Below are 25,772 nucleotides of genomic sequence, written 5' to 3'. Positions count from 1 at the left end.
AGAGAAAAACCCTTTTCATTTGCTAAATTCAATAAAACTATTTAACTTGTTTTAGTTGGGACTTCCTTCTGGTATGAGTGAATTTACAGCATAATAGTAAATTGATACTAGTGACCTCATAGCAAATTAAATTCATTTGGGTAACTAGATATAGCAAGTTTAAGAAGTCCAGGGCATTGTCCTTATCAACAGTAAATCCTGTCCCTTAAAGCCTTTTAATCATATCTAATTTTTAGCCTGTCTATTCCATTTTCAGCACACTTACATTTTGTATGTAGAAAACTATGGTAGATTATCCATCTCTTGAGCCACATTAGAATGTGACACGCAATACAGCATTCCCACTCCCCCAAAAGAGAGGGCCTTGCCTCCTGTTCCTCTGGCAGAGAATAGGAAGTGGTACCAAGCCCAGAATGTTCATAGCCAAATGTTCAAAAGTGGGTAGTGTTTGTCCATCTGGAAAGATTTGACCCATTTTCGAGAAGTGCAGAGAACCCACAGTTCCTATTCATCCCGTTTAAGATCATCTAGTCTGACCTCCTATATCTCACAGGTCATTAAATTGCACCCAGTTACCCCTGTATTGAGCCAAATAACTTGGTTTGCTTAAAGCATGACATCCAGTATGGAATGATTTGAAGACACCAAGAGATTGAGACGCCATCACTTCCCAATGGTAGTTTGTTCCAGTGGCTACTCACCCTGTTAAAACAAACAAATAAACAAAAAACTGTACAATTGTGCCTAATTTGAATATCTTTCATCAGCTTCCAGCCACTGGTTCTGACTCTCTCTGCTAAAGAGCCCTTTAGTACCTGGTATTCTCTCCCCATGAAAAGGTACTTAAACATTGATCAAATCACCTCTCAATCTTTTTGATAAAGAGCTCAGTCAGTTTAGTTTAAGTCACTCACTGTAAGACATTTTCTCTACCCCTCAAATAATTTGTGGGGCTATTTTTGGCAAGCTCAATTTTTCAACATAACATTTTAAAAAGTAACACCAGAACTGGATGCAGAATTCCATTATCAGTCTCACCCATGCCGTGTGTAGAGGTAAAGTAGCCTCACTACGCCCCTGCATATAAAAAACCCAACAAAGTCCACAAGTGTCTGAAGAGGAGGGGAAACAGTTGTGGGGCAACCTTTATTCCAAAGCTTCTTTAGTTAAGGACTCTTTTGTAAGAAAACCCTAGTATCTTTATTCTGAAAATGGAGCAGCTCTACCATAAACGGGCCTAAGTGACACATTCCTGCCACGTTAGTACTTAGAAGCTGAGGTTTACAGCGGTTTCATTTTCTTTTGAAAATGGCTTCTTTGACTTCTAAGTAACATTTTGCATCAGACAATGAAGATCTCAGTCAGGTGCATTCAGGAGATACAAACTCCACTCAGTTGATGAAATGGAACAGTAGAAATCACCCATCATTTGCAATAATGGAGTGAAAGAGCATATGGTCATCTCTGAAGTACTGATAGAAAACAGAGGTCCAGGGGGGAAGCTAAACAGCACACCAAGGTTGAAAAACAATTCCTGAGCTAGAAACATGTAAAAATCCTTGGCTGCTCACATACAAATGAGTGATCCACTAATGCTATAGAGTAGGTGAACAAATGTACATTTGACAGGTTAGTCAAATTGTTCTACTGCATTGTTGGTGAGTAGTGATCTGTCTTCACTTCTCTACCCACCAAAGCAAAAATGCTTGAGAGCTGATATTTCATACATTAGAGGGTAGTAAGGCTGCACACAAGCTCCCGGGGATATGCAAGAGCAAGTATGTCATAGGAAGGTTTCCTCAAGAAGTGCCCAAAGAGACTTTTTCTGCCTTCTTATAGCCATCTTTACTTTCTGTCTTCACAATCTGCTATTCTTCATTTTTATAAAGTTCAATTCTTAACAGGAATCTCTTCCCAATCAGTCTGAGTTACATTCAGGGTCCTCAGACACCTCCAATTCTAGCACCAGAGTTACAAAGTGACTGTTTCCCAAAGCTGCCTAACATTCTAGCAGTAAGAATGTATATTAACAATTATGGCTCATTCTGACTCATGTTAAAACACTTTAACCTATGCTCAATTTAAGTCACCCACCATAACAATGTTAAAGTTAATTTGTATTTAGATGTACGTGTTAATCCATTTATTTAAAGAGGTACTTTAGGACTTATTAGCTGTATGGGAGGATTTGTTTACTAATATAATTACCAATTTGAAAATGTCACATACCACACCTGTAATGGAGACAGGTCAAATCTACTCTACTCTGATTTGAAGTGCCCTAAATCCTACTGTTCTTGTTTCATCACAAGCATGGATTTCATTTTGTTCAATTGTTTTCCCATCCACAATAAGTTGTCAAGAAAAAGCTGAATGAATGGTAGGTGCAAAAAAGGAAAGTTTATTTGAAATTCATATCTTCTATTTACAAACAGTAGCATTTTTATACAAGATCAATGTAGGTTATTCCTTCACTGTGGAATGATCAATTTTTAGCCTGTGGTTTGGTCCATCAATATTTATATATTCTTTTATTATAAAACCTTTCAAGTACACAAGTCATTTTAGTCTATATAAGCTCTTATATTAAACTCAGCTATTGGAAGTGAAGACAATGCAAGGTGGTCGTAAAATGGCACTATCGTGATCACTTACAAAATGACTATATTAATGATACTTTACATTTATATAGCATTTTCTCCAAGGATCTCAGAGTACTACAAAAACAGGTCAAACAGCTTTTTCCTAAATGGGAAACTGAGGAAGAGAGATTAAATGGCGTGTCATTAGGTCATATGAGTCAGTAAAAGTGAACCCACATCTATCAATTCTCAGTTCTCTACTCTCAATTTGCATTGAGCAAAGTAGCTCAGTTTATTTTAAATGGGTATTATCAAGATAACAGGTGTGACTATATGACAAGGTTGCTTATGGTGGTGGGGGGCTGAGCTCAGCAGCCTTGGGGCTCACTTCTAGTTTATATCATACATTCTTCAAATCTCATGCTTCAGGGTTTCAGCTGGCTACCTGCAGGGGTCAGGAAGGGATTTTTTTTTTTTAATGATGTCCTTCCTAAAGCATCAGGGATGCCCACAGCTGGAGATGAGACACTGGACAAGAAGGACCAGGGCTCTGAGGTGACACTGAGTAGTCTCTCTCTCAGGTGCTTGGCTGGCTAGTTCTGGCTCACATGTAACTGGTGTAACGGATCACCATACGTGGGGCTCGGAAGGAATTTTCCCCCAGTCAGATTGGCAGTGACCTTGGGGGGGGGGGGGGGGAGAGAGGGAGGCAGTTCACCTTCTGCTGCAGCATGTGGATGCGGGTCACTTGCCAGGATTATCTGGCTATATCTCACTTAAATCATTTCCCTGGCTTAGGCATTGGCCTGTGGCACTTAATAGTTTAGTCACCAGTGGGCTGTACTATTTTAGTTTAATTTAGGTTGTTGGGTTGTGTACGGCTGTTGGCCTGTGATATAGAGCCAGTCCGATTAGATGATCTGGTAGTCCCTTCTGGTCTTGAATTCTGACTATGACCACATGGAACAACAGATTAATGGAAATTACCTGAACTCCGGCTGAGAGCAATATAGACTGACCTCTTCAGTTTGAAATGTTTTTGCTTAGACTAGCTCTTTTTGGTTTCTACTCTTTCTGCTTAGAAGCCATTTACCAGTCATCAATTTGTTTATCATGGTCTTCTTGTAACAGGTACATTTTACTCAGGGAGCTGCAGAAGCCTGGATTCTAGTCAGGAAATATATTTAGAAAATGAAGTGGAGATGGTATGGCAAAAGCACAATATGTTGCCATAAAAAGAACCTCAGCATTCTTTCTCTCTAAGGCCACTGAAGAAAGTCTTATGGAAGTGATTTAAGATACCCGTTGTTTTAATCAGACATCAACTCCCTTAAATGACTAAAGCATAAAGTCTTTGAGAAAATTCCTTGTCCGGTGGCACAGTGGTGAAAGGCCAACAACAGATTGCACATATAGGCCACAAAAGCCTGGAATGCAGGAACAGCACAAAACTGGTAAGAAACAGATATCAGGCTTTTATCTCTTGTAGATGCTGCTGGACCTGCAAAAGTAGAACAGATGTGGATTAGTTACATTACCACAAGCACACAATATATATTGGCTAAACAAACCTTAAAGTGAAAATCTATGTACCATCTTAATGTCTGGCCTCCTGTTCTTTTTTTCATTCAGACACTGACTAGCAACTGAATACATTTTGTCAATGGAAATGGTGTCCCAATCACTCATTTTTTCATCAACATAATCTTCAATTGTCTTTTCCTCATCTTCAATTTCTTCTTTGATACTTAACTGCAAGAGAATTTGGTAGTGTTAAAACTGTTTTGAGTAGAACAACTTTTTAAAAGGAGCAGTGAGGTTTAAACTTGTGAGTACTTTACATTTTTCTGAGATAGGGTGGGTGAGGTAATATCTTTTATTGGATCAATTTCTGTTGGTAAAAGACACAAGCTTTAAATACGTGCATGTGTGTGTGCACAGACGTAGAGGACCAAAAAAAAAAAAAAAATGCCACCATGGCTAAACAGCAGAGTAGGAAAGGCAGTTACAGGCAAAAAGGCATCCTTTAAAAACTGGAAATCAACTCCTATTGAGGACAAGAGAAAGGAGCATAATCTCTGGCAAGTGTAAAAATATAGCTAGGCAGCCAAAAAAGAATCTGAAGAGCAACTAGCAAAAAGACATAAAAACTAACAGCAATTTTTTTTTTTTAAGTACATCAGAAGCAGGAAGCCTGCCAAACAACCAGTGGGGCCATTGGACAATCAAGGTGAGAAAGGAGCACTCAAGGAAGACAAGGCTGTTGTAGAGACGCTAAATGAATTCTTTGCATTGGTCTTCACTGCAGAAGATGTGAGGGAGATACTCATGCCCGAGCCATTCTTTTTAGGTGACAAATCTGAAGAAATGTCCCAGATTGAGGGGTCAATAAAAGAGGTTTTGGAACAAATTGATAAATTAAACAGTAATAGGTCACCAGGCCCCTTCATTCAAGAGTCCCAAAGGAAATCAAATATTAAATTACACAACTATTAACTATGATATGTAACCTCTCGCTTAAATCAGCCTCCATACCAGATGACTGGAGGGTAGCTAATGTAAAGCCAATTTTTATAAAGGGCTACAGAGGCGATCCTGGCAATTACAGGCCGGTAAGCCTAATTTCGGTACCAGGCAAATTGGTTGAAACTATAGTAAAGAAGGACAGGTTTCAGAGTAGCAGCCGTGTTAGTCTGTATCCGCAAATAGAACAGGAGTACTTGTGGCACCTTACAGACTAACAAATTTATTAGAGCATAAACTTTCGTGGGCTACAGCCCACTTCTTCGGTCTTTGACTATATGCATCCGAAGAAGTGGGCTGTAGCCCACGAAAGCTTATACTCTAATAAATTCCTTAGTCTCTAAGGTGCCACAAGTACTCCTGTTCTTTTTATAGTAAAGAACAAAATTATCAGACACATAGATGAACACAATACGTTGGGGAAAAGACAACACTGCTTTTGTAAAAGGAATTCGTTCCTCACCAATTTATTACAATTATTTGAGGGGTCAACAAGCATGTGGACAAAGGTGATCCAGGTAATACAGTGTACTTGGACTTTCAGAAAGCCTTTGACAAGGTCCCACACCGACTGCTCTTAAGCAAACTAAGCAGTCATGGAATAATAGGGACGGTCCTCTCATGGATCAGTAACTGGTTAAAAGACAAGAAACAAGGGATAGGAATAAATGGATAGGATCACAATGGATAAAGAGGTAAATAGTGGGGTCCCCCAAGAATCTGTACTGGCACTAGTGCTGTTCAACATATTCATAAATGATCTGGAAAAAGGGGTAAACAGTGAGGTAGCAAAGTTTGCAGACAATACAAAATTACTCAAAATGGTAATGCCCACAGCTGACTATGAAGAATTACTAAGGGATCTCACAAAACTGGGTGACTGGGCAACTAAATGGCAGATGAAATTCAAAGCTGATAAGTGCAAAGTAATGCACACTGGAAAACATAATCCCGACTATACATACAAAACGATGGGGTCTAAATTAGTTGATACCACTCAAGAAAGTAGTCTTGGAGTCATCGTGGTTATTTCTCTGAAAACATCTGCTCAATGTGCAGCAGCAGTCAAAAAAGCTAACAATATTAATAACCATTCGGAAAGGGATAGATAAGACAGAAAATATCATAATGCCCCTATATAAATCCATGGTATGCCCACATCTTGAATACTGCATATTGTTCTAGTCGCCCCATTTTAAAAAAGATATATTGGAATTCGAAGAGGTACAGAGAAGGACAACAAAAATGATTAGGGGTATGGAACAGCTTCCATCTGAAGAGAGATTAAAAAGACTGAGAATGTTCAGTTTGGAAAAGAGATGACTAAGGGGGGATATGATAGAGGTCTATAAAATCATGAAAGGTGTGGAGAAAGTGAATAGGGAAGTATTATGTGAAGGGGTAAACACCACAAGAACCAGGAGTCACCCAATGAAATTAATAGGCAGCAGATTTAAAATAAACATAAGAAAGTACTTCTTCACACAATGCACAGTCAACCTATGGAACTCATTGCCAGGGGATGGTATGATGGCCAAAAGAATAACTGGGCTCAGAAAAGAATTACATAAGTTTGTTGTGGATAGCCATTGATGGATCTATTTGCCAAGATCATCAGGGATGCAACCCCATCCTCCGGGTGTCTCTACATTTCCCCCTGCAAGAAACTGGGACTGGACGACAGGGGATGGATCATTCAATAATTGCCCTGGTCTGTTCACTCCCTCTGAAGCATCTGGTAGTGGGAGATGTAGAGACACCAGGAATATGGGGTTGCATCCCTACGTTCTTTTAATACAAACTTAGTATAAGTTAATTATTTCAGTATAAATTCCTTTTTAAATAGAAGTTGTAAAGCAATTTTCTGCTTTAGATGGAACACAAGCTGTGAACTTTTACCCAGTTAAGGCTCAGCAGTCCCTTACTGAGTTCCCCAATTCTCCTGTTTGCAAAACAAAGATGTGATAGCTGTCATGAGATAGCTAAATTTACTTCAGGAAATGATGAAGGATGCATGATGGAGTGTGACTGGTTCCTTTCTTTTGTTAGGAAAGGATTTTCTTCTATGGAATTGTTGAGGCCCTTTTCCCAGATGTTGATGCCATGTGTCGTCCGTGGCCCAGAGGGGTAGGATAGTACAGCTTCCTCAAAACTGGCCTTATGTTTTTCCTATTCTTGATAAGGCTCTCTCCCACTAGCTCAAGAAACAAGGGTTCCTGCATTACTCCTGAAAGAAGACTTTGGCAACTGGATGCAGTGTCAGTACCTCCTGGGTGGCAAAGCTGGGACTTCTCCAAACTGGAAACTATGGTTTATTATAAAACAATTCTGGGATGAGGAGAAAAAAAAAAAAGTCAATACCAGTAACTGTGGCTCCCGGTTTTCATCTATTGGCGAAAGCCCAGTTATTATTTCCAGTAAAACCTACAAGAAAACCAAAAGAGGTAACAGCTAGGAAAGCATCCAGAAACAGTTAACACATAAATAATTTGAAACAAAGGAACAAGATCTTCTGTTTATATTTATAACAGTTTCAAGTGCAAGTCCCTAGGATCATGGCTTGCAAAGAAGAGTGCATTTTTGGACATAAGTGGCTGACTCTTGCCTCTCATTTCCCCCATTTCTGGAAGAGCAGGTGAACTCCTGGTCTTCTCTCACCCTATCCCTCCTAATGAGGTTCTCCATTTTCTCCCTCTACTGCCTAGCTGATGGGAGAAATTGGTTTGTCACCCCATCTCTATTTCTCTTCCATTTTCACCTTGTGTGGGCATTCTGTGGAGTTCTTCCCCTGACCCCATATGGTGGTGTTCATTTTTCCTATTTACCATCCCCTTCCTCCCCAGTAGGTGGTGGGTGTTTTTCGGGTACTTAAACATTCTTCTTGGTCTTTTCATCCCCCAAGCTGATAGTCAGAAAGCAGAAGTTGACAGCTCTTGTGATGCTGGATAATCTGTTCATATTTGGGTTCACCACTTTCCTGAATAGAGCAAGGAGCACTAACACTCCACTCAGACTGATTTACGAGCAAGCTAGGCATGAGGGGCATCAATTACTGTGCTTCAGCAGCACACAGCATTCAGGTTTGGAGTTGTTTGTTTTAAAAGCAGAAAAGTAAGAGAACCAGTTCCCTGTTCTAAACTGTGCAAGTGAAAACCATATTTAACATATAAATGTAACATCTTAAGGATTGTAAAGCCAGGATTAAATCTAATTGGAACGTAAGTTTGTGATCTTACACTGATGTTCCACAGCATCAAACTCACTTTTCAGCAGAATAGCAGTCACCAGTAGTAGATTTAAATGCCAGTTTTAATTAATTAGCATTTTCAAATACCTTCAAACAGCGCAACAAAACAAATATATTTACTCTTCAGGTACAAAGTGGTTTCCTTCAATCAGTAAACACGGTATATGCAAAACAAAAGAGTAACAAATGCTGGGTTTTCCATTTCCTGAACTCTGGCTTGTAAACGTTTTTCATTTCTAACAAGGAAGCAAGTACAACAGTTTTCTATTTGCTACTCACCACACCAAAACTGAAAATATCAGATTTGGGTGTTATCTCTCCACGCAGGGCTTCGGGTGCCATATAGGCTGCTGTTCCCACAATTCTATCTGTCATGATGGTTTGTGTGAATTTCACAGATGCCCTTGCAAGTCCAAAGTCAGAAATTTTTGGCACAAATAATTCATTTAGTAAGATATTTGCACTGAAAAACAAAAATAATGTTCTCTGTAGTAGTGGAATAACTCAATGTTTTCTATCACACTTCAAAAAGCGTTTAAACATCTGTACCTGAACTGTACTCACTATTTTAATGGATATTTGGAATCTGGAGAACTCTCTGAAGTTGATGATTTACTTTATAAGCAAAATATATGAAAGTGATCTTTGATGGGAATCTACCATAACTATCAAAACAAACTGCTCACTAAATAAACCAGTAACTGGCTGGCCAGCACAAGCTCTCTTGGAGACTAAAAGGGAGCATAACTAAAGTACAGAAACTACTTAAAGGCTACTAATCCTGTTACATTCATGTCCCAAAATTCTAGGCACAGCTTGAATACTCCTCCTTTAAACTGGTCGCAGTTAGACAAGAACTGACTTTTGGATACACTCAGCAATCACACATCAGCTGTTCTACAGTGGCAGCTCATGCCACCTTGACAGGAGCAAAGTTTTAGAACTCTAGCTATGGAAATTCTCATCTGGCCACGTCTTTGAAGCACAGACCCAAAAATAGTATGATAGAAATCTTTTGCAGGAAAAGTTCATGTCCTTGAATAATTTTTTGAAGTGATGTTTTGAAGGTCTGTTTAGTCTCACTAAGATTTCATTTGTGGAGGAAAGATGAAGCAGACTTTGGAAAGAGACACCATACTCAAGAGAGAGAAAGTATGTTCACACAGCGCAAGCATTAGGTGTAAAACAAAATCCAGAAAGATTGTATAATGAAGAGCAAGTTGCAAAGCCACTACGATACTTTGGAAAATGTGAAAAGATTTGGGGTCAATTACTTTGCATAAAACTGTTCTGTATACATATGTAGCTGTTCTGATATTCTCAGGTAAATCACTGTGAAATAAAGTTGTCTTTAAAATGTCTGACAAACAGGCCTTGAAATCTTAGGTAAACAGTCCTGATATAGAAAAACAGAAAACATTGTGATAAGAATTCTATCAAAGTGGTATTTGTAAGAACTAGCCAACCTTGGCAAAGAGGACATACGTCACTTATCTTCTAGTCTATTCTCTTCTCTTCTCTCTCTAAAATGCACTCCATGGGAAAATTTGTGGGCATTACTGAGCATTAGCAGTTTTTACCTTTTAACGTCTCTGTGAATATGATTGTTTTCATGCAAAAAGCTGATGCCATTTGCTGTACCTTGAGCAATGTTACACCTTGCACTCCAAGGAATTGGTGCAGTGTCATCCTTAAAAGAGAAAGGAGGGGGGGGGGGGAGAGTGAAAAATACATCAATATATGTATTTTATTTACAAATATGGGTCCCAAAAGAAGAGGTAGATCTATGGAGGACTAGTTAGTACATGTTCCTTTATTCTTCATTCACTACATTAGTTTCCACTCTCCACCCAAAAAAAATGTGCTTGTAATGGTGACTGAGAAGTCTGAGGTCTGGTCTATGTTCACAATTTAGGTCAACACGTCTACAGCGCTCGGGGTGTGAAAAAAAACCTATTGAGTCCCACAGCTATGCCTACCTCATCCCTGCATAGACATGGCTAGCTCAATGGAAGAATGCTTGTGTCGACTTAACTACTGGGGGAGGTGGTGTTCCTCTGGTGACAGAAAAATCCCTTCTGTTGCTGTAGGCTGCATCTACACTATGGTGCCGTAACTGTGCTGCTATAGTCCCTGTAGTGCAGACATGATCTGATTTCTGATCCAGGAACATTTCTACTCCTGAAAGGGGAACACAATAATCAGATACAGACAAAAAAGTGTCTGCACCTCATTAGAAGACAGATGAAGGCCTCCTAATGCTGCATTAAACTCTTGAATAGCTGTACAGAGGCCTGATCCCAAGTCAATGGAAAGACTTGAAATCAATGGGAGTTAGGCATCTAGTGGGATTGTCAAAAATGCCTAGGTGCCCATCTGCATCTTAAGGCACCTAAATACATTTTAAAACGTGGCCCCTAGTGACTAAGACACTTGTGTATCATTAAAATGGGGGTGGGGAGGAAGCATGAAAAAAGTAAGAAATTAGAAGCAAAGTTCATTTTGCTTCTGTCTCCTTTTGTGTCTAAAACAGGAAGCTAGCTCAGGGGAGGGATAGCTCAGTGGTTTGAGCATTGGCCTGCTAAACCCAGGGTTGTGAGTTCAATCCCTGAGAGGGCCACTTAGGGATCTGGGGCAAAATCAGTACTTGGTCCTGCTAGTGAAGGCAGGGGGCTGGACTCAATGACCTTTCAAGGTCCCTTCCAGTTCTAGGAGATAAATAAATTAATAGCGATATCCTATTTATTTAAGATTACATAGAGTTTAGTAAAGAGACTATAGTCTATAAAAAGCTGGTTTCAGAAACTCAAAGAATAAAAATTTAAAAAGCTTGCCTCTGCAATCTCAAAAGACTGATTATCTTTAAAACAGAAGATATAGAAATATTATTTATATCACTGGGACATCTATCATCACTCCACTTGAGGCCAATTAATTTCTGTGCTAAACGGATAGCAGACACTTTAGATTTTAACCATCCCTTGTGAGTCCCTCAGTACTGATAGAACACAGCAAGCCCCAACAAACAATTCTATATGACAGATCAAGATCTAAACTCCAGAGAGTAGGTTTGGGATGCCAAATAAACTTGAGGAGACACTGTTTATCATTAGGTCATTAACACTTTTCCCTTAACTCTCAAGTGACCTAGGGAAGAGGAAACATTTTAGGATAATTAAAGACCTGACTTTGTAATTAGGGCAAACTCATTTGGATGTATTAAAATCTGAAGTGATAATAATCTGATATGTTTAATTTCTCCTGCATTGCTTTCAACATTGGTCTGACAGTTTTAGATGCTTTCAGTAGGTCATTTTAAAGACTAATAAATGTTTCTCTTTCTTCACATGGGTAGCAATATATAGATTTGTCAGGTTACATTTCCTCTTCCCACCCCTTCTTATTTTAAGAACTGCATTAGATTGTTTCAAAACTTGCTCTTTATTGCTTTGATTTTAGCTACATACCGGCAATCGCCAAATTGCAAAACGAAGAGCTAACTACATTGGCAACAATTACATTCTAGATTTTATTTCAGCCTCAGCAGTCGCAACATCACGTCTACACAACCAGAAGAAATTGTTCCAGTCAATAAACATGAATGACAAAGTGAAAAGCTAATGTTCCTCCATTAAATGATTGCAAAGGTACAATTTACCAGCACAAGATTTTCACTTTGGTTCATGGCACTAATTAGGCTGGGAGAATGGGGACATTTAACTCCTCCCATCCGTAGCCGAGTCAGCCACCTAGGGAAGAGGATTGGCATGAATTCCCCTTGTAGTGAAGGGGATGAGCCAAGAAAGCAGTGCCAACTACCCAAGGAGTTCTTGAAAGTCAGCAAGCATAATAAACATTCCGACAACCACCCATTTCCCGCTCTGGTCATTGGATGGAGAAGCCTTGGGGACATAATAGGGAATAAGCTTGGTCTCTCCCTTGCATGCAAGGTCCTGGCCTATTTCTGCCTCCCCTTCAGACTAGGAGTGCTCTGCCCAGCTCCCTCTTTCCCTAGTGCTGATTCTTGAGGTTACAGAGACAAATAGCAAAAGATTTTCACACATACCCCTTCCAAAGAAAGAGGCTTGTCTACAAGCCAATTTGCACCAGTTTAAAGTGTTTTTTTTGGTTGTTTTTAAACAGGATTTATTTACACAAGCACAAGTTTGTACACCAAGACACTCAGGGCTTGTCTACACTCAGATGTTGCATTAGTTTTAAGTCAGTTTTTAATATGGTTTTACTAAACTGATACAAATCTAAGTGGATACTTTTATAGTAGGTTAACCCTGGTTTATAATGGCTTAGTTTGAGGCTTGCACCAGTTTAACTAAATTTGTTTAAAGTCACACCTTTAATAAAAACAGTGAGATTGTCTTTTACACCAGACCTTATTTCAGTTTAGCTTGATCAGTTTTCTACAGGATTAAGCTAAACTGAAATAACCTATTCTTAGACCAAAATAAAGAATATCTATAAGCAGACTTGCAGTTTAAAAAAAAAAAAACTAAACTAAAAAAAATCATTTTTTTAAAAATCCCCAACAAACACCTTTTCTGAAACTGGTGCACATCTGTGTGTAGTCTAGATTGGCATTTAAAGTCTTAACACTGACATAGTGGTTAGCTTGCTTATTTCATGTCTACATGTAAAGTCTATTTAAAAGTTACATTATAGTTTTTCTTAAATGATTAGATTTTCTTAGACAATTGTTTCCCTCTTGAGACTAATGCAAAAGAAACCAGTCACCAATGTCAGAAAGATGTGATCTTTCAGGTCTTTTCCTGAACAGGAAGTTCTTGAGATGAATGTGTATACTGTCATTTTATAATCTTTGAATAACTAGTTTTATTACTAACCCACTATTTTTTGTTGTTGAAGTCTTCTAAAGGGGCAATACTAGATTATGGTTAGAAGGAAGTTATGCTCATTTGGCGCAGCACTGTACTAGGAAACTACATGAAGTAAGAAGCATTTCTTCTCATGTTTATACTGTAAATTATATCTGTAAATCAAACTGACATTTCTGTGCCAGCTAACATTTTCTCCCTCATGTAGGTAGCTGCACACGTGCCAAAGACGGATGGCATTTATTAGTTATTAGGAGGCTCAAGCCTACAGGATAAGTCATTTCCCTAGATCAAAAGGAAGAATTTTACTTACAGAAAATATTTATTGCTTAAATACTACTCTTCTGCTTGCTAAGCCTGGTTTACAGTTTTTGACACTGACTCCCATGTTCTGGAATTTTCAACTGATGTTACAAGGACAGAGACTAGGGCAAGAAACAAAGACTTAGATGCTGTATGCCTGACAAAAATGGTTACAATGGACAGGGTGGGAAAAGAGCAACTTATCACAAAAGATAATAGATTGCTCTATGAATGATGCCATTTAAAAACCAAAGAACTCTGGCACTCACTGATAACAAAGTTACAGGTTTTTAAACATTTCACAAAACTTTCAGACTTTTTTCAGTCTCTCGGGGAGCTGCCATTTTTCAGACAGGTTGTTAAAGACAATGGTCTAGCTTGTTCTAATTAATTAATATTATATCTGATCTCTTAATAAGTTAAAATGTTTGTATAAAATGTTAACTGTATTTGCCTACCAGCTGGAACATAGTAGAATATCATAGCTTGACCACTTCAAATCCATTAGTGTTTCAAGGACATTAGAATAAACTTCTAGTCATTGACAGAAGTAGAAGACAAAGTTAGAAAAGTAATAATAAATCTCACTTACCAGACAAGCCAGTCTGTCAAGCAATGAACCATTGGGCATGTATTCGTAAACCAGACAGGGCTGATCACCATCACCTGAGAAACCAAGCAGTTCTACTAGGTTCTCATGTTGACATCTGTGGCAAAGAGAAACCTTAATTATTAGTTCTGCTGCACGATACTTCTAACATTTAGAAAAAAAAGTTTAGTCCTGTTAGTGGTTTGGTATGGATTACTGATTAATAAGACATCAGATAACTCAGCTCAATTAGTTTATTAATCAAAGGTAGATCAGCATAACCAGAGAGGTTCATACATTATCAATCTGTGGGAAACAGAGTTGTAGCAGTTCAGTCCGTCTCAAAGTCAGAGCTTAATTTGACCTATAGTTATAGTCCACTTGTTTATGACAAGTAGAAGATTAATATACCTTACTCCCCTTTTTTTAAATCTAGCTTCATAACTATTTTTCAGGATGCAAAGACATCTGTATCAACCATATGCAACAACATTCCAAGTGTTAGTAGACTACAGAATACAAGTTGCAGGTAGAGACATGAACTGTTTTGTGCTAATGGTACCCAATACAGTGTGCGTGTGTGTGTGCGTAAAACATTCCTTAACAGAACATACATCTTATTTCTGACACACTCCACACATCTGGAGAACAAACATTGGAACAGTTTAACCATTAGTAAATTTCTACAATAAAGCTTAGCATGATTACAAAGCATTCTAGGAATTCAGTTCATAGTTTTACAACTTAGCCTTAATGCAAAGCATTTTGGAAATACATGACATTGGCTAACAGCCCGCAAACCTGAAAACTCAATGGGACTACTAAACTGTGTAGAGTTAAACATAAACCTAAATTTTTATCTTGAACAGAAAGGATCCACAATAGTTTTGCAATGTTTTCATTTAACAGTTTCCAAACTATCCCATGCAAAACTACAGCAAGGAAACCCTAAGGCAGAATGCTAACAAGGAGAGCTCTGCAAATGTAGGTAGTCTATACCTACAGTTATGCTAAATTTGCATGACTTAGTACCTACTTTGCCATTATTTTTATTTCTTGATCAAACTGCTGTTTCAGATCTTGAATGCTTACATCAACCATCTACAAAGAAAATATTAGTTCTCCATTAATTTTATAGGTGATATTACATACAAAACAAGTTTATTGCAAATCTTACTTGGGGACACCTCTTTTTGTAAACATCCTTATCACAACATCTTTGCTGACCCAGAAAGACAGTACTGATTCGTATTCAGGTGGTTACTCTCACAGATGCAAACACCTCGCCCCCGCCCCCCCCCCCCCAACCAACATCCTCCTGTAGAAACTGATGGGCAGCCTCACCCATGCCCACATGCTTGCAAGGTAATTTCCTATTTGCCACTGCACTGGTCATTGCATTTCAAGTCCTATTTAACAGAACGTTTTCCTCCTGTATTCATGCTAATGGGGAGGAAGGTTGCTCTTGTGACTAAAGTACAAGAGTAGGAATCAAGAAATCTGGGCCAAGATTTAACAAGAAAAAAAAAATCAGATGCCTAAAGTAAGACTCCTAAATCTATGTATAAGCACCTAAGCTGAGCAGCTGTTGAAGTCAATGGAAATTAGTTGGTGCTCAGCATTGGGGGATGGGGTTGGAAAATCAGACCACTTCCTTAGTCCATATTTAGGCACATGTTTTAAAGTCATGGAACTGGATCCTATTCTTGGCACTATCAGAGATTTCCTTTGTGACCTTACAGAGTCAGAGTTTAAGGTCAGAAGCAATCACCTGATCATCTAGTCTGACCTCCTACACATCAGGTCACTAAACGCCATCCAGTTATCCCTGTATTGAGCCCAACCAAAACATTACAGTCCTCAGGAAATTAAACTACTGTGTACCACAGGCAGAGAATAGGAGCGAATGAATACACCAATGCCAGAGGCCCCTTCAATGGCAGGGAATTGATTTGATAAAATAGACCCAGATGATCCTAGCAAGCAACCCCTACCTATGCCACAGCAAAAAAATGATGTCCCTTGCCAATCTGACCTGGTGGAAAATTACTTCCTAATCCCAAAAATACCTATCAGTTTGATCCTGAGCATGTGAGCAAGACACACCAGCCAAGCATCTGAGAAAGAATTCTCTGTACTGCCATGGAGAACTGGCTCACTGCATACCATGTCCCATATCCAGCTGTGGCCGTTTCTGATGTTTCAGAGGAAGAAGAAAACAAAACCTAGAACTCCCTGCAGGTGACCAGCTGAAATCCTGAAGCATGAGATTTAAGGAACATAAAACACAGGACTGGAAGGAACCCCATGTACCACTGAACTCAACCCTTTGCCCCTGCAGGTAAGCCCATCATACCATCTCACTCTTAAATGTATCAAGCTCTATCTTAAAACTAATTAGGTTGTTTGCCCCCACTAGTAATATTGGGAGGCTATTCTAGAACCTTACTTCTCTGATGGTTAGAAAACCTTCTAATTTCTAGCCTAGATGTATTCATAGCCAGTTTATACCAATTGTTCTTGTGACAACTTTTTCCTGTAAGTTAAATAGCTCTTCTCCCTCCCTGGTTTTTACCCCCTTGACTAAATAACTTGGCTTCTCTGCAACAGGGACTTTTTTCAGGGGTCAATGGAGGATGTTCTCTCCATTTCCCCCTTGCGGATGGTTACAGTGTAACATTTATAAAATAAAATTTTGCCACTACTTGTGATGGAATTATTGACACTATATAGTTATTCTTTATCATTGTTACACAATATTCTCTTGTTCTTTGAAATACTGATTAGAATGACAGAATTTCTTTAGGGTTTTCCATACAGAACTTGCAACGGTCCCCTTAGGGTACGTCTATACTTACCTCCGGGTTAGGTGGTAAGCAATCAATCTTCTGGGATCGATTTATCGCGTCTTGTCTAGACGCGATAAATCGATCCCAGAAGTGCTCGCCGTTGACACCGGTACTCCTGCTCCATGAAAGGAGTACGCGCAGTCGACAGGGGAGCCTGCCTGCCGCGTGTGGACCTGCGGTAAGTACCTTGTATTTTGAACTAAGATACTTCGATTTCAGCTACATTATTCACATAGCTGAAGTTGCGTATCTTAGTTCGAACTGGGGGGTTAGTGTGGACCAGCCCTTAATAACAAAAAAAAAGTAAGGCTGTAGACTTCTCTCCCCCTTAAATTTTCAAATCCTCCACAGCTAAGATGGTGGTCTGGACACTGAGCCTCAAAGGCCTGCGATAAAAAGCAGCAGTAAAATATTAGGGTAATATCAGAACTCTTACAGGGTTGTAGAAAGACATTTATTCCCTTGTATGACAGATCAGTTTTACTGTATGTGTTTGTAACCTGAGTGGTCCCACTGATTTCACTGGGACCACTGGTGGGGGAAGAGGGCTGCAGAAGTAGGCTCACATTGTTCAGTTTACTAAGAGCTACAAGACTGCACCCTTGGAAAGAAATCTGGGGTCCTACACACAATTCCGGCAGCTGAACCTTAACTTAAGATATTTTACTCAGTGTTTCAAGATGTAGCAGCACAAAAATGCAGATAAAAGCTTATCTTTTTCACTTCCAATTTGAGACAAGCTACATTCTCCTCCCAAAATAAACATGTGAGTTGCACTGCTCTTCTGAATACCCATGAATGACCATGTAAATTACTTTAAAAGCTAAAAACACAGAACAATATGTACTAACCAATATTTTTCAAGAACTGAAAAGATTCTTTCCTTAGCAATTCAGTCTTTTCCCATTTAGAAAAGGTTTTTTTTTTACTGTGTGGTTTTTAATGGAACTTGAAAAATGAGATATCACAGCATTATTATTTATTTCCTTGATTTATAAGATAACTGGATCTAAGATGTCAACATAGCAGCTAGATCACCTGTTTTTCCTCTAATTGCAATACTGTGCTTAATAATACAAAAATAAATATTTATACTTAACCAGCAAATTTATAATAGATAAAGGTAAAATATTAATGGAATGTTTATTTAGCTTGTGGGGTCACTCACCCAGTAATGAGGTAGAGAGCTTAAAACAAAAAACAAACACACACCAGACACATCTGAAGCACAGAATCACAGAAATCAGAATGGGAAAGACTTACAAAATCATTGCTCCAACCCTTACCAGTACTGGCTTATTCCTTACAATAGTTTCTTGGCCTTTAGAAAACTCTTTTTAAAAATGGAGCTTTCACATCTTACCTTAGAAGCACCTAAGTTGAACTAGGATAAAGTTACAGAGACTACCCATTCTGAAACTTCAGAGCACAAACTGATCACCAGGCCAAGAAAAACTTCACCTCTACAATTTATCTATTTCAGTTGCATACTACTGCATCATCTGGTATATACCACAGTAGATGAGGGAAGTTACAGTCATCCTCTGAAACATCTAGTATCGGCCCCTTTGGAGACAGACATCTCAGTAGATGAGCCATTAACCTCTTTTATAGCAAAACCTATGTTACTAAAAATCCCAACAGGTGACTAACATTTTGACGAAAGAAAAAAAAAAAAAAAAGAATTCAAATCTGAGAAAGATTCTCACCCAACTGAGTTTTCAATGATGTCAAATTCTGGAGTATCCCTGTCACTTATAAAAATACTGAATATGTCCACTTAAAATACACACTAGTAACACCATAAAGCATATGACGCTCATACAAAATAGTTATGATAACTTACAGCAGCAAGTTTTTTCACTGCCACAATTTTGCCATCGATGTAGCCCTTGTACACAACTCCAAAGCCTCCTTCTCCCAGTTTATTACCTCCAGCTGATGTAGGTCGTTCATCGAAGTTGTTTGTAACATTTTTCAACTCATGGAACCAAAAGCTGTGGAAACCTGAAATAAAGAAACATTTTGGATGGAACTGAAAGGTCAATTTTTTATGTAAGCCACTTCGCATACATGTACCTATCTCCCTGCTTTAGCTCTATTTAAACAGATTTCCCAGAGTACAAATAATGGCATTGTGGAGCTTTAATTTTGGATTCATTGCAAGTTTTAAGCCAGAATTGCTCTCTCTGAGTAGACACCAGAAAGTAAGAAAAGCAAACAAATTACAAGTGAGTTAGTTATTCTTTGATAACTTTGCTCACTACTTGCAGGTACTTTGAGTACAAATATCTTCCAGTTCCTTGTGTGGAAGAAAACAGATATACAGTCAATTCAGTTTTAATTTTAGAGCTCAGGAGACTAAAGCGTAGCCCATGAACCAAGTACTCCAACAGTCCATCCTCATCACTAACGCTGATGTAGAGCACATTGGAATTAGAAGCTTCTATATCCAACACTCCACCTCAGTGGCCTTGTTAATATCAAGATGGAGCATGCTTACTGAAAGTTTGATCGCCACAGGCCAAAATCCTTTTATGCAGGCAGCACAAAAACTGGACAAAGGGTTGGAGGCTTCTTACAGGGACTTGCAAAGGCATATCAAAATCTGGCCCCTTGGTTGCTATACAGTAGAACCTCAGAGTTACGAACACCAGAAGTACAAACTGACCGGTCAAGCATACCCATCATTTGGAACCAGAAGTACGCAATCAGGCACCAGCAGAAGCAAAAAAAGAAAATACAGTACAGTACTATTCTAAACGTAATCTATCCAAAAAAATAAAATAAAGGGAAAGCACCATTTTTCTTCTGCATAGTTAAGTTTCAAAGCTGTAGTAAGTCAATGTTCAGTTGTAAAACTTTTGAAAGGACAACCATAACATTTTGTTCAGAGTTACGAACATTTCAGAGCTACGAACAACCTCCATTCCTGAGGTGTTCGTAACTCTGAGGTTCTACTGTATGTTCTTTTTACTTCTAGAACTTGGGTAAAGGATATGTGCAATGATGGAAGGCGGCAGCAGCTGAAGCTGCATTTAATTTTACCAAAGTGCATACCTGTGTCACTAAGTTGCAGACTGTTGTTCTCTTGAGGTAAGCAGGAAGGAGCTGAAAGTTGTCCCTCACTACTCTGAGCTAAAAGAGGTGTTGCAGATATTACTGGTTTTTCCTGTACAGGCATAGTTTTATGTACAGGCATAGTTTCTTGTGAAGAAAGAGGTACCGTAACATCATCTGCCACCCTAACAGCATCTGCAAATGAAATTAAAAATACATTGAAGAGTGCTGTGACACAGAAAATCATAGGTTATGTAGCATCAGCATTTAGTAAAGGCTGACAGATATCTAAGCGTCACTAAATGTGACATGTTCTGTATGTGTCTAAAATTTAAAACTATATGCCCCTTGTAACGTCCTGAACAATTACTTTTAATCTTTATTATTAAAAAAAATAAGTCAGGAGAGATGTAACCACCTTCAGTTATCATTTAAACAAGCTAGTCATTTCATTTCTTTTAAATAGATTGCTACGGTGAAGTTACAAAAGATCTGTGTAAATGAAGAATGCAATATATAGACACCATGGAGAACAGAATTACCTGGAAGCAGAAGGCTAGCTGGTGCTAGGAAGTGATTCCTGGTCAATAGTTCCACAAGATCACCAACTGTACAGTTTGATGTTCCCCAGTCATAGAGTAATTCACAGGTGGGGCTCTTTCCCATCTTTATTAGCCCTTCAAATCTCCTTAAAAGACAAATTAAAATCAAAATTACTTTTTTAAAGAAGAAGTGACCTACAAAGACTGGGAGGGACAGGGGGGAGGGGGAGAGGAGGTGAGAAGGAGGGTGATAGGTTTGCACCCTTTCTGTGTTTCTTCATGGCATAAGCAGGAGACCTGAAAAGTTTATTAAAAAAAAAAAGAAAGAAAGAAAGAAGCAGCAGCAGCTTTCTTCTGTTTATACCTCATATTTTAATGGTAGAAAAATAAATCCTTTTTTCCTGTTTTTGCTAGAGGGTCCTGCTAGAAGACCCAGGTAAGTCGACTGGGAGCCTTCTCAGCCCTCAAATGAAGGGGAATGGGTTTGGATTTTTAGCAAAGAGAATGTTTCTTCCACCTGTTTGTTAGGTGTTCCAGTTAAGAAGCTGTTAAGAAATTTTAGACAGCTTGACTAAATCCCTCAGGTAGGTTTCACTTCCTTGGTATTCATCATATCATACAACTAGTGCTTCAGTTATTCATAAAGTCTTCCAGAAAATGCAGGGTAACAAGACCTAATGTAAATAACAACAAAGAATACACATGCAGAAACAAAAATCTCTTTCATCAGAAAGATCACAAACCCAATTTTAAAATACGTCTGTGCAGATCATTTGAGTATTCTTCCAAATACACACAATACTGCTGCATATGTGAACAACTACATGGTGTGTTATCAAAATAAAAATAATTCTTATAATTTTTGTTCCATTTTGACTTTGAGTTTGCTTGGACTATTTAACTTGAAAGGGACAGAAACTGAATTAAACTTGAACCTAATTAAATATCTTCACTGCTTTATTATTATTATTACAGAAAGGCAATTGAGGCTTTAGTGTTAAAAGAGTACTAAAAATACGTAACAATTGGACTTAAAGGGCCTACTGATATGGTTCAAGGGCGATGTTAAAATCATGCTTTGTAAAGAATAGAAGATATGGAACCAGAAATTAAGGAACCAAAGTTGGTGTGTTTGACATTATAATGGTAGACAAAATAATGAGGGGATGGGCAATTCCACCCCTCACTCCCTTTTGGGGTCCTTAAAGAAGGAGACTTTACGTGAATAACTTAAGTAAGAGACTAAACAATCAGTTTTTTAAGTAAAGTAAAATGGCTAATAGCCACTGATGGACCTATCCTCCATGAATAAGGATAAGATTTTGTCATGGAGGTCACGGATTCCATGACTTTCAGAGACCTTCGTGACATTTTTTGCTTCTGCTTCATCCCTGCAGCTCTAAGCGGATGTGGCCCCCGCAGCTGTCAGCAGCTGCCTCAGACAGAAGGGGCTGGAGCTGTCAGTCCCTCCCCTTATTTCAGTAAAAGTCACAGGTTTCCATGAATTTTTGTTTATTGCCCGCGATCTGCCTGGGACTTTTACTAAAAATAACCATGACAAAATCTTAACCTTATCCATGAACTTCTTTAGTTCTTTATTGAACCCAGTTATACTTTTGGCCTTCACAACAACCCATGGCAATGATTTCCACAGGCTAATTGTGCATTCTGTGAAGAAGTACTTCCTTTAGTTTGTTTTAAACCTGTTGCCTATTAACTTCATCGACCCGTAGTTTTCTTGTGTTATGTGAAGGGGTAAATAACACTTCCCTACTCACTTTCACCAGACATTCGTGATTTTATAGTCCTCTGCCATATCCTCCTTAGTCATCTCTTTTCTAAACTGAACAGTCCCAGTCTTTTTAATCTCTCCTCATATGGAAGTTGTTACAAGTCACAGGAATAAGGAAGTGACATCTACATTAAGTCACTCAATTTGATTAAAAACAACAAATCTATTTTCTCTTGACTTTTATACAATACCTTATATGCATTTGGTTGTATCTGTTTTCGCCAGAAGGGTCTTTTATATCTACTGCTAGCGTCTTCCATCCTTCTTGTGGATCAATGAAATCAGCCAGTTGCATCATGAGTTTATAGCCAATGCAGCGCACGTATGTTGAAGGAGTTACGGATTTGCTCATCTTCCTAACAAATGCATTACATCCTTTTAATACAGGTTCTTAATTAAAACTACAATTGACATATGACTCACTGTTCTCTCGTTTAAATTCACTGGTTTTTAATCGCACCATCGCCTGCTTTCATCTTCTTGGTTCTTGCCACTACTCTTTCCCCCTCTTTCTTCCAGTTCCCCTGTGTTAACATTTATATTACGGTACTAGAAGTCAACTAGGCCAGAGCTCCATTGAGTTAGGTGCTATATAAACATGTGCAGTCCTGCATTAATGTCCATCTCCAAGTCCCTCCCAGGTAGCTCACTTTCCCCACATCCTCTCTCATCTCAGTTCCACATCATGCCTTCTGCCCCAAAATAGGTTTTAAAAGTTGTACATACTCCACTTACTTCACCATGTGACATTATTGCTACCCCCGTCAGGCTTGCCGGGCCATAGTACATTGCATTGGGCCCGCCTCTCTCTCTCTCTCTCTCTCTCTCTCTCACACACACACACACACGAAGAGAGCAGTGTCCGACTGCCACGGGACTTACAGCGAGTGCCGGTAAGGCTAGATCCCGGGCCTGCTGGATCAGGCCTCAGACTCTGAACTCGCTGGAGCAGGAAGCAAGTGGTCTCTGGGTATCTTGTACAGCGCCGCAACTAGGGCGGGGCGAGCGGGGCAGCCGCCCAGCCTCAGAGCCGCCGGGGGCGCACAAATGGGGCGGTGCGGGATCGGGCCCAGTGGCATCAGCCCCCCTCCCGCAGGATCAGGGCCAGCAGCGTCCGGCCGCAGCCCAGGGCGCTCGTGCCCCCCCGCAGCGTTGCGGGCCCAGTGTCCCGGGCGGAGCAGGCTCCCCCGGCGCTAGGACCGCAGCGGCAGAGCTCTGAGTGCCCCGGCTGGTGGGCTGGGCGGAAGGCGGAAGGGCCGCGCGCCGGCCGGAGTAGGTAGGAAGTTGCTACACCAAGTGCCTGGGAGGTGGGGGGCCGCGAGGGGGGCTAAGGAAGAAGGGTGGGGGAGAAGGGGGCGCGGGCGAAGAGGGCGGGGGTTGGGGCGGGGGGCGCGCGGAGGGAGTTGGGAGAAGGGGGGCGCGGGACTGATACTTGGATGGTCTCAAGTGAGGTTAAAAGCTGCCTGTATTGATGGCTTGGTTGTGAAAGCACCAGACTCTGCGGATTTCTATGTAACATTTTGATCAGCGCAGGGCTGTTTATTTGTCAAAGGAAAATGCCGCCCAGAGACACCCCAGTAAAAAGGCTCTTTCTTTGGACAGGTGCAGCAGGGCTGTTGTGAATTAACCTGTTAAGCACATCCAGTCTAACAGAAATCTAGTGCAGCAGATGTAATAAGCAAGGAGTAAATGCAACAACCCTGGTTTATTCTGTGTCAGCCTCTTGCTGTGCTGCTCTTTCCTAGGCCATCCCCCATTCCTAGCGTTACTGTGCTTCTGATTTAGATTGATTTTGTAAGCTCCTCAGGGCAGCGCTCCTGTATTTATCTACCTGTAAATACTCAGCTATATCACGTTTCACTGAAAGATCTCAAAGCACTTTACAAAAATGCATAAGTGCAATTACATATGAGAAAACTGAGGCACAGAGAGTTTAAGCCCAAGGGGGATGAGGTGGACGAGGCTTTCTTCCGGCAATTTACAGAAGTTACTAGATTGCAGGCCCTGGTTCTCATGGGGGACATCAATCACCCTGATATCTGCTGGGAGAGCAATACAGCAGTGCACAGACAATCCAGGAAGTTTTTGGAAAGTGTTGGGGACAATTTCCTGGTGCAAGTGCTGGAGGAACCAACTAGGAGCAGAGCTCTTCTTGACCTGCTGCTCACAAACAGGGAAGAATTAGTAGGGGAAGCAAAAGTGGATGGGAACCTGGGAGGCAGTGACCATGAGATGGTCGAGTTCAGGATCCTGACCCAAAGAAGAAAGGAGAGCAGCAGAATACGGACCCTGGACTTCAGAAAAGCAGACTTTGACTCCCTCAGGGAACTGATGGGCAGGATCCCCTGAGAGAATAACATGAGGGGGAAAGGAGTCCAGGAGAGCTGGCTGTATTTTAAAGAATCCTTATTGGGTTGCAGGAACAAACCATCCCGATGTGTAGAAAGAATAGTGAATATGTCAGGCGACCAGCTTGGCTTAACAGTGAAATCCTTGCTGATCTTAAACACAAAAAAGAAGCTTACAAGAAGTGGAAGATTGGACAAATGACCAGGGAGGAGTATAAAAATATTGCTCAGGCATGCAGGAGTGAAATCAGGAAGGCAAGTCACACTTGGAGTTGCAGCTAGCAAGGGATGTTAAGAGAATTAAGAAGGGTTTCTTCAGGTATGTTAGCAACAAGAAGACGGTCAAGGAAAATGTGGGCCCCTTACTGAATGAGGGAGGCATCCTAGTGACAGAGGATGTGGAAAAAGCTAATGTACTCAATGCTTTTTTTGCCTCTGTCTTCACGAACAAGGTCAGGTCACAGACTGCTGCACTGGACAGCACAGTATGAGGAGGAGGTAACAAGCCCTCTGTGGAGAAAGAAGTGGTTCAGGACTGTTTAGAAAAGCTGGACGAGCACAAGTCCATGGGGCCGAATGCGCTGCATCCGAGGGTTGCTGTCTTTTGTGGATGGCATTCTTAGCCACTTATCTCTCCCTATGCATTGTACAGGGAGCCAACTGAGCTTTGTGGATCATGGTGTGTTCCTGTCCTTTTCTAGGTGCTGTGACACTCAGCATTGTAACACCTAAGTCCCTTTGTGGATCCCACCCAAAGTACTTCACAAAAAGGGAGTAGCACCATTCTCTCAATTTTTAGAAGGAGAAATTGACCAGGCAGAGTGCCTTGCTGCAGTGATTAGGACTGGGAAGCAGATCTGATTCCCAGGCTTGTGCCTAGCCCAGTCCCTACCGTAGTTGCTATCAGTGCTTTTGCTGTGATTTGCACCATTACTGCAGAATTCTGCTGTGGGAAATGCCAGGTATTAATTATTGCTATTTGGATGTCACTTTTTCCACTTGCACTTTCTATCCCACAGCCCCTGTGCCTTTGCTGATGGAGAATCATGTCTTGCTTTTTTGACACTTCTAGACTGTTAATTTGCTT

The 25,772-nt window shown here is 40.1% G+C and overlaps 2 protein-coding genes and 1 long non-coding RNA gene across 9 annotated transcripts in view; 2 read left to right on the top strand and 1 right to left on the bottom strand.

Moving 5' to 3' along the window:
• Window positions 1-2,380: 2,380 nt before the first annotated feature.
• Window positions 2,381-23,507, bottom strand: IRAK4 (interleukin 1 receptor associated kinase 4). 3 transcript variants are annotated; one of them, XM_008162498.4, is made up of 12 exons: window positions 23,220-23,507; window positions 22,529-22,693; window positions 20,546-20,691; window positions 20,004-20,198; window positions 18,790-18,950; window positions 15,131-15,195; window positions 14,098-14,212; window positions 9,933-10,042; window positions 8,632-8,815; window positions 7,467-7,529; window positions 4,176-4,334; window positions 2,381-4,083 (listed from the first exon to the last, which is right to left on the bottom strand). In XM_008162498.4, the coding sequence occupies exons 2-12, from the start codon at window positions 22,687-22,689 to the stop codon at window positions 4,051-4,053; spliced, it is 1,392 nt and encodes a 463-aa protein (XP_008160720.2). In that variant the 5' UTR covers window positions 22,690-22,693; window positions 23,220-23,507; the 3' UTR covers window positions 2,381-4,050. The 3 variants fall into 3 exon arrangements, with proteins under 3 accessions (XP_008160720.2, XP_065413596.1, XP_023956348.2); XM_065557524.1 differs by having other exon boundaries at window positions 18,876-18,950; window positions 23,220-23,469; XM_024100580.3 differs by lacking the exon at window positions 23,220-23,507 and adding an exon at window positions 23,073-23,208.
• Window positions 4,758-9,713, top strand: LOC135973620 (uncharacterized). The gene is made up of 2 exons (XR_010590533.1): window positions 4,758-4,812; window positions 7,155-9,713. It is a non-coding gene; the product is annotated as an uncharacterized LOC135973620 (long non-coding RNA).
• PUS7L (pseudouridine synthase 7 like) overlaps window positions 23,104-25,772 on the top strand; it is a 21,596-nt gene continuing 18,927 nt past the window's right edge. For 2 of the 5 annotated variants that reach the window (XM_065557505.1, XM_005297943.5), the window contains exon 1: window positions 23,477-23,613. Coding sequence is in view for 2 of the 5 variants with exons in the window: in XM_065557501.1 (XP_065413573.1) it covers window positions 25,641-25,647 (7 nt within the window). In the remaining 3 variants the exon portion in view is untranslated. Of the gene's footprint in view, window positions 23,231-23,476; window positions 23,614-25,625; window positions 25,648-25,772 lie in introns of those variants that run through there. The other 3 variants (XM_065557501.1, XM_065557490.1, XM_005297944.5) reach the window with 2 other exon arrangements.

This window comes from Chrysemys picta, chromosome 1, assembly GCF_011386835.1.
Source record: "Chrysemys picta bellii isolate R12L10 chromosome 1, ASM1138683v2, whole genome shotgun sequence".
Lineage (NCBI taxonomy): Eukaryota > Metazoa > Chordata > Testudines > Emydidae > Chrysemys > Chrysemys picta.
The sequence above is the reverse complement of the archived record's forward strand: the minus strand, read 5'-3'. Positions and strand labels throughout refer to the sequence as shown.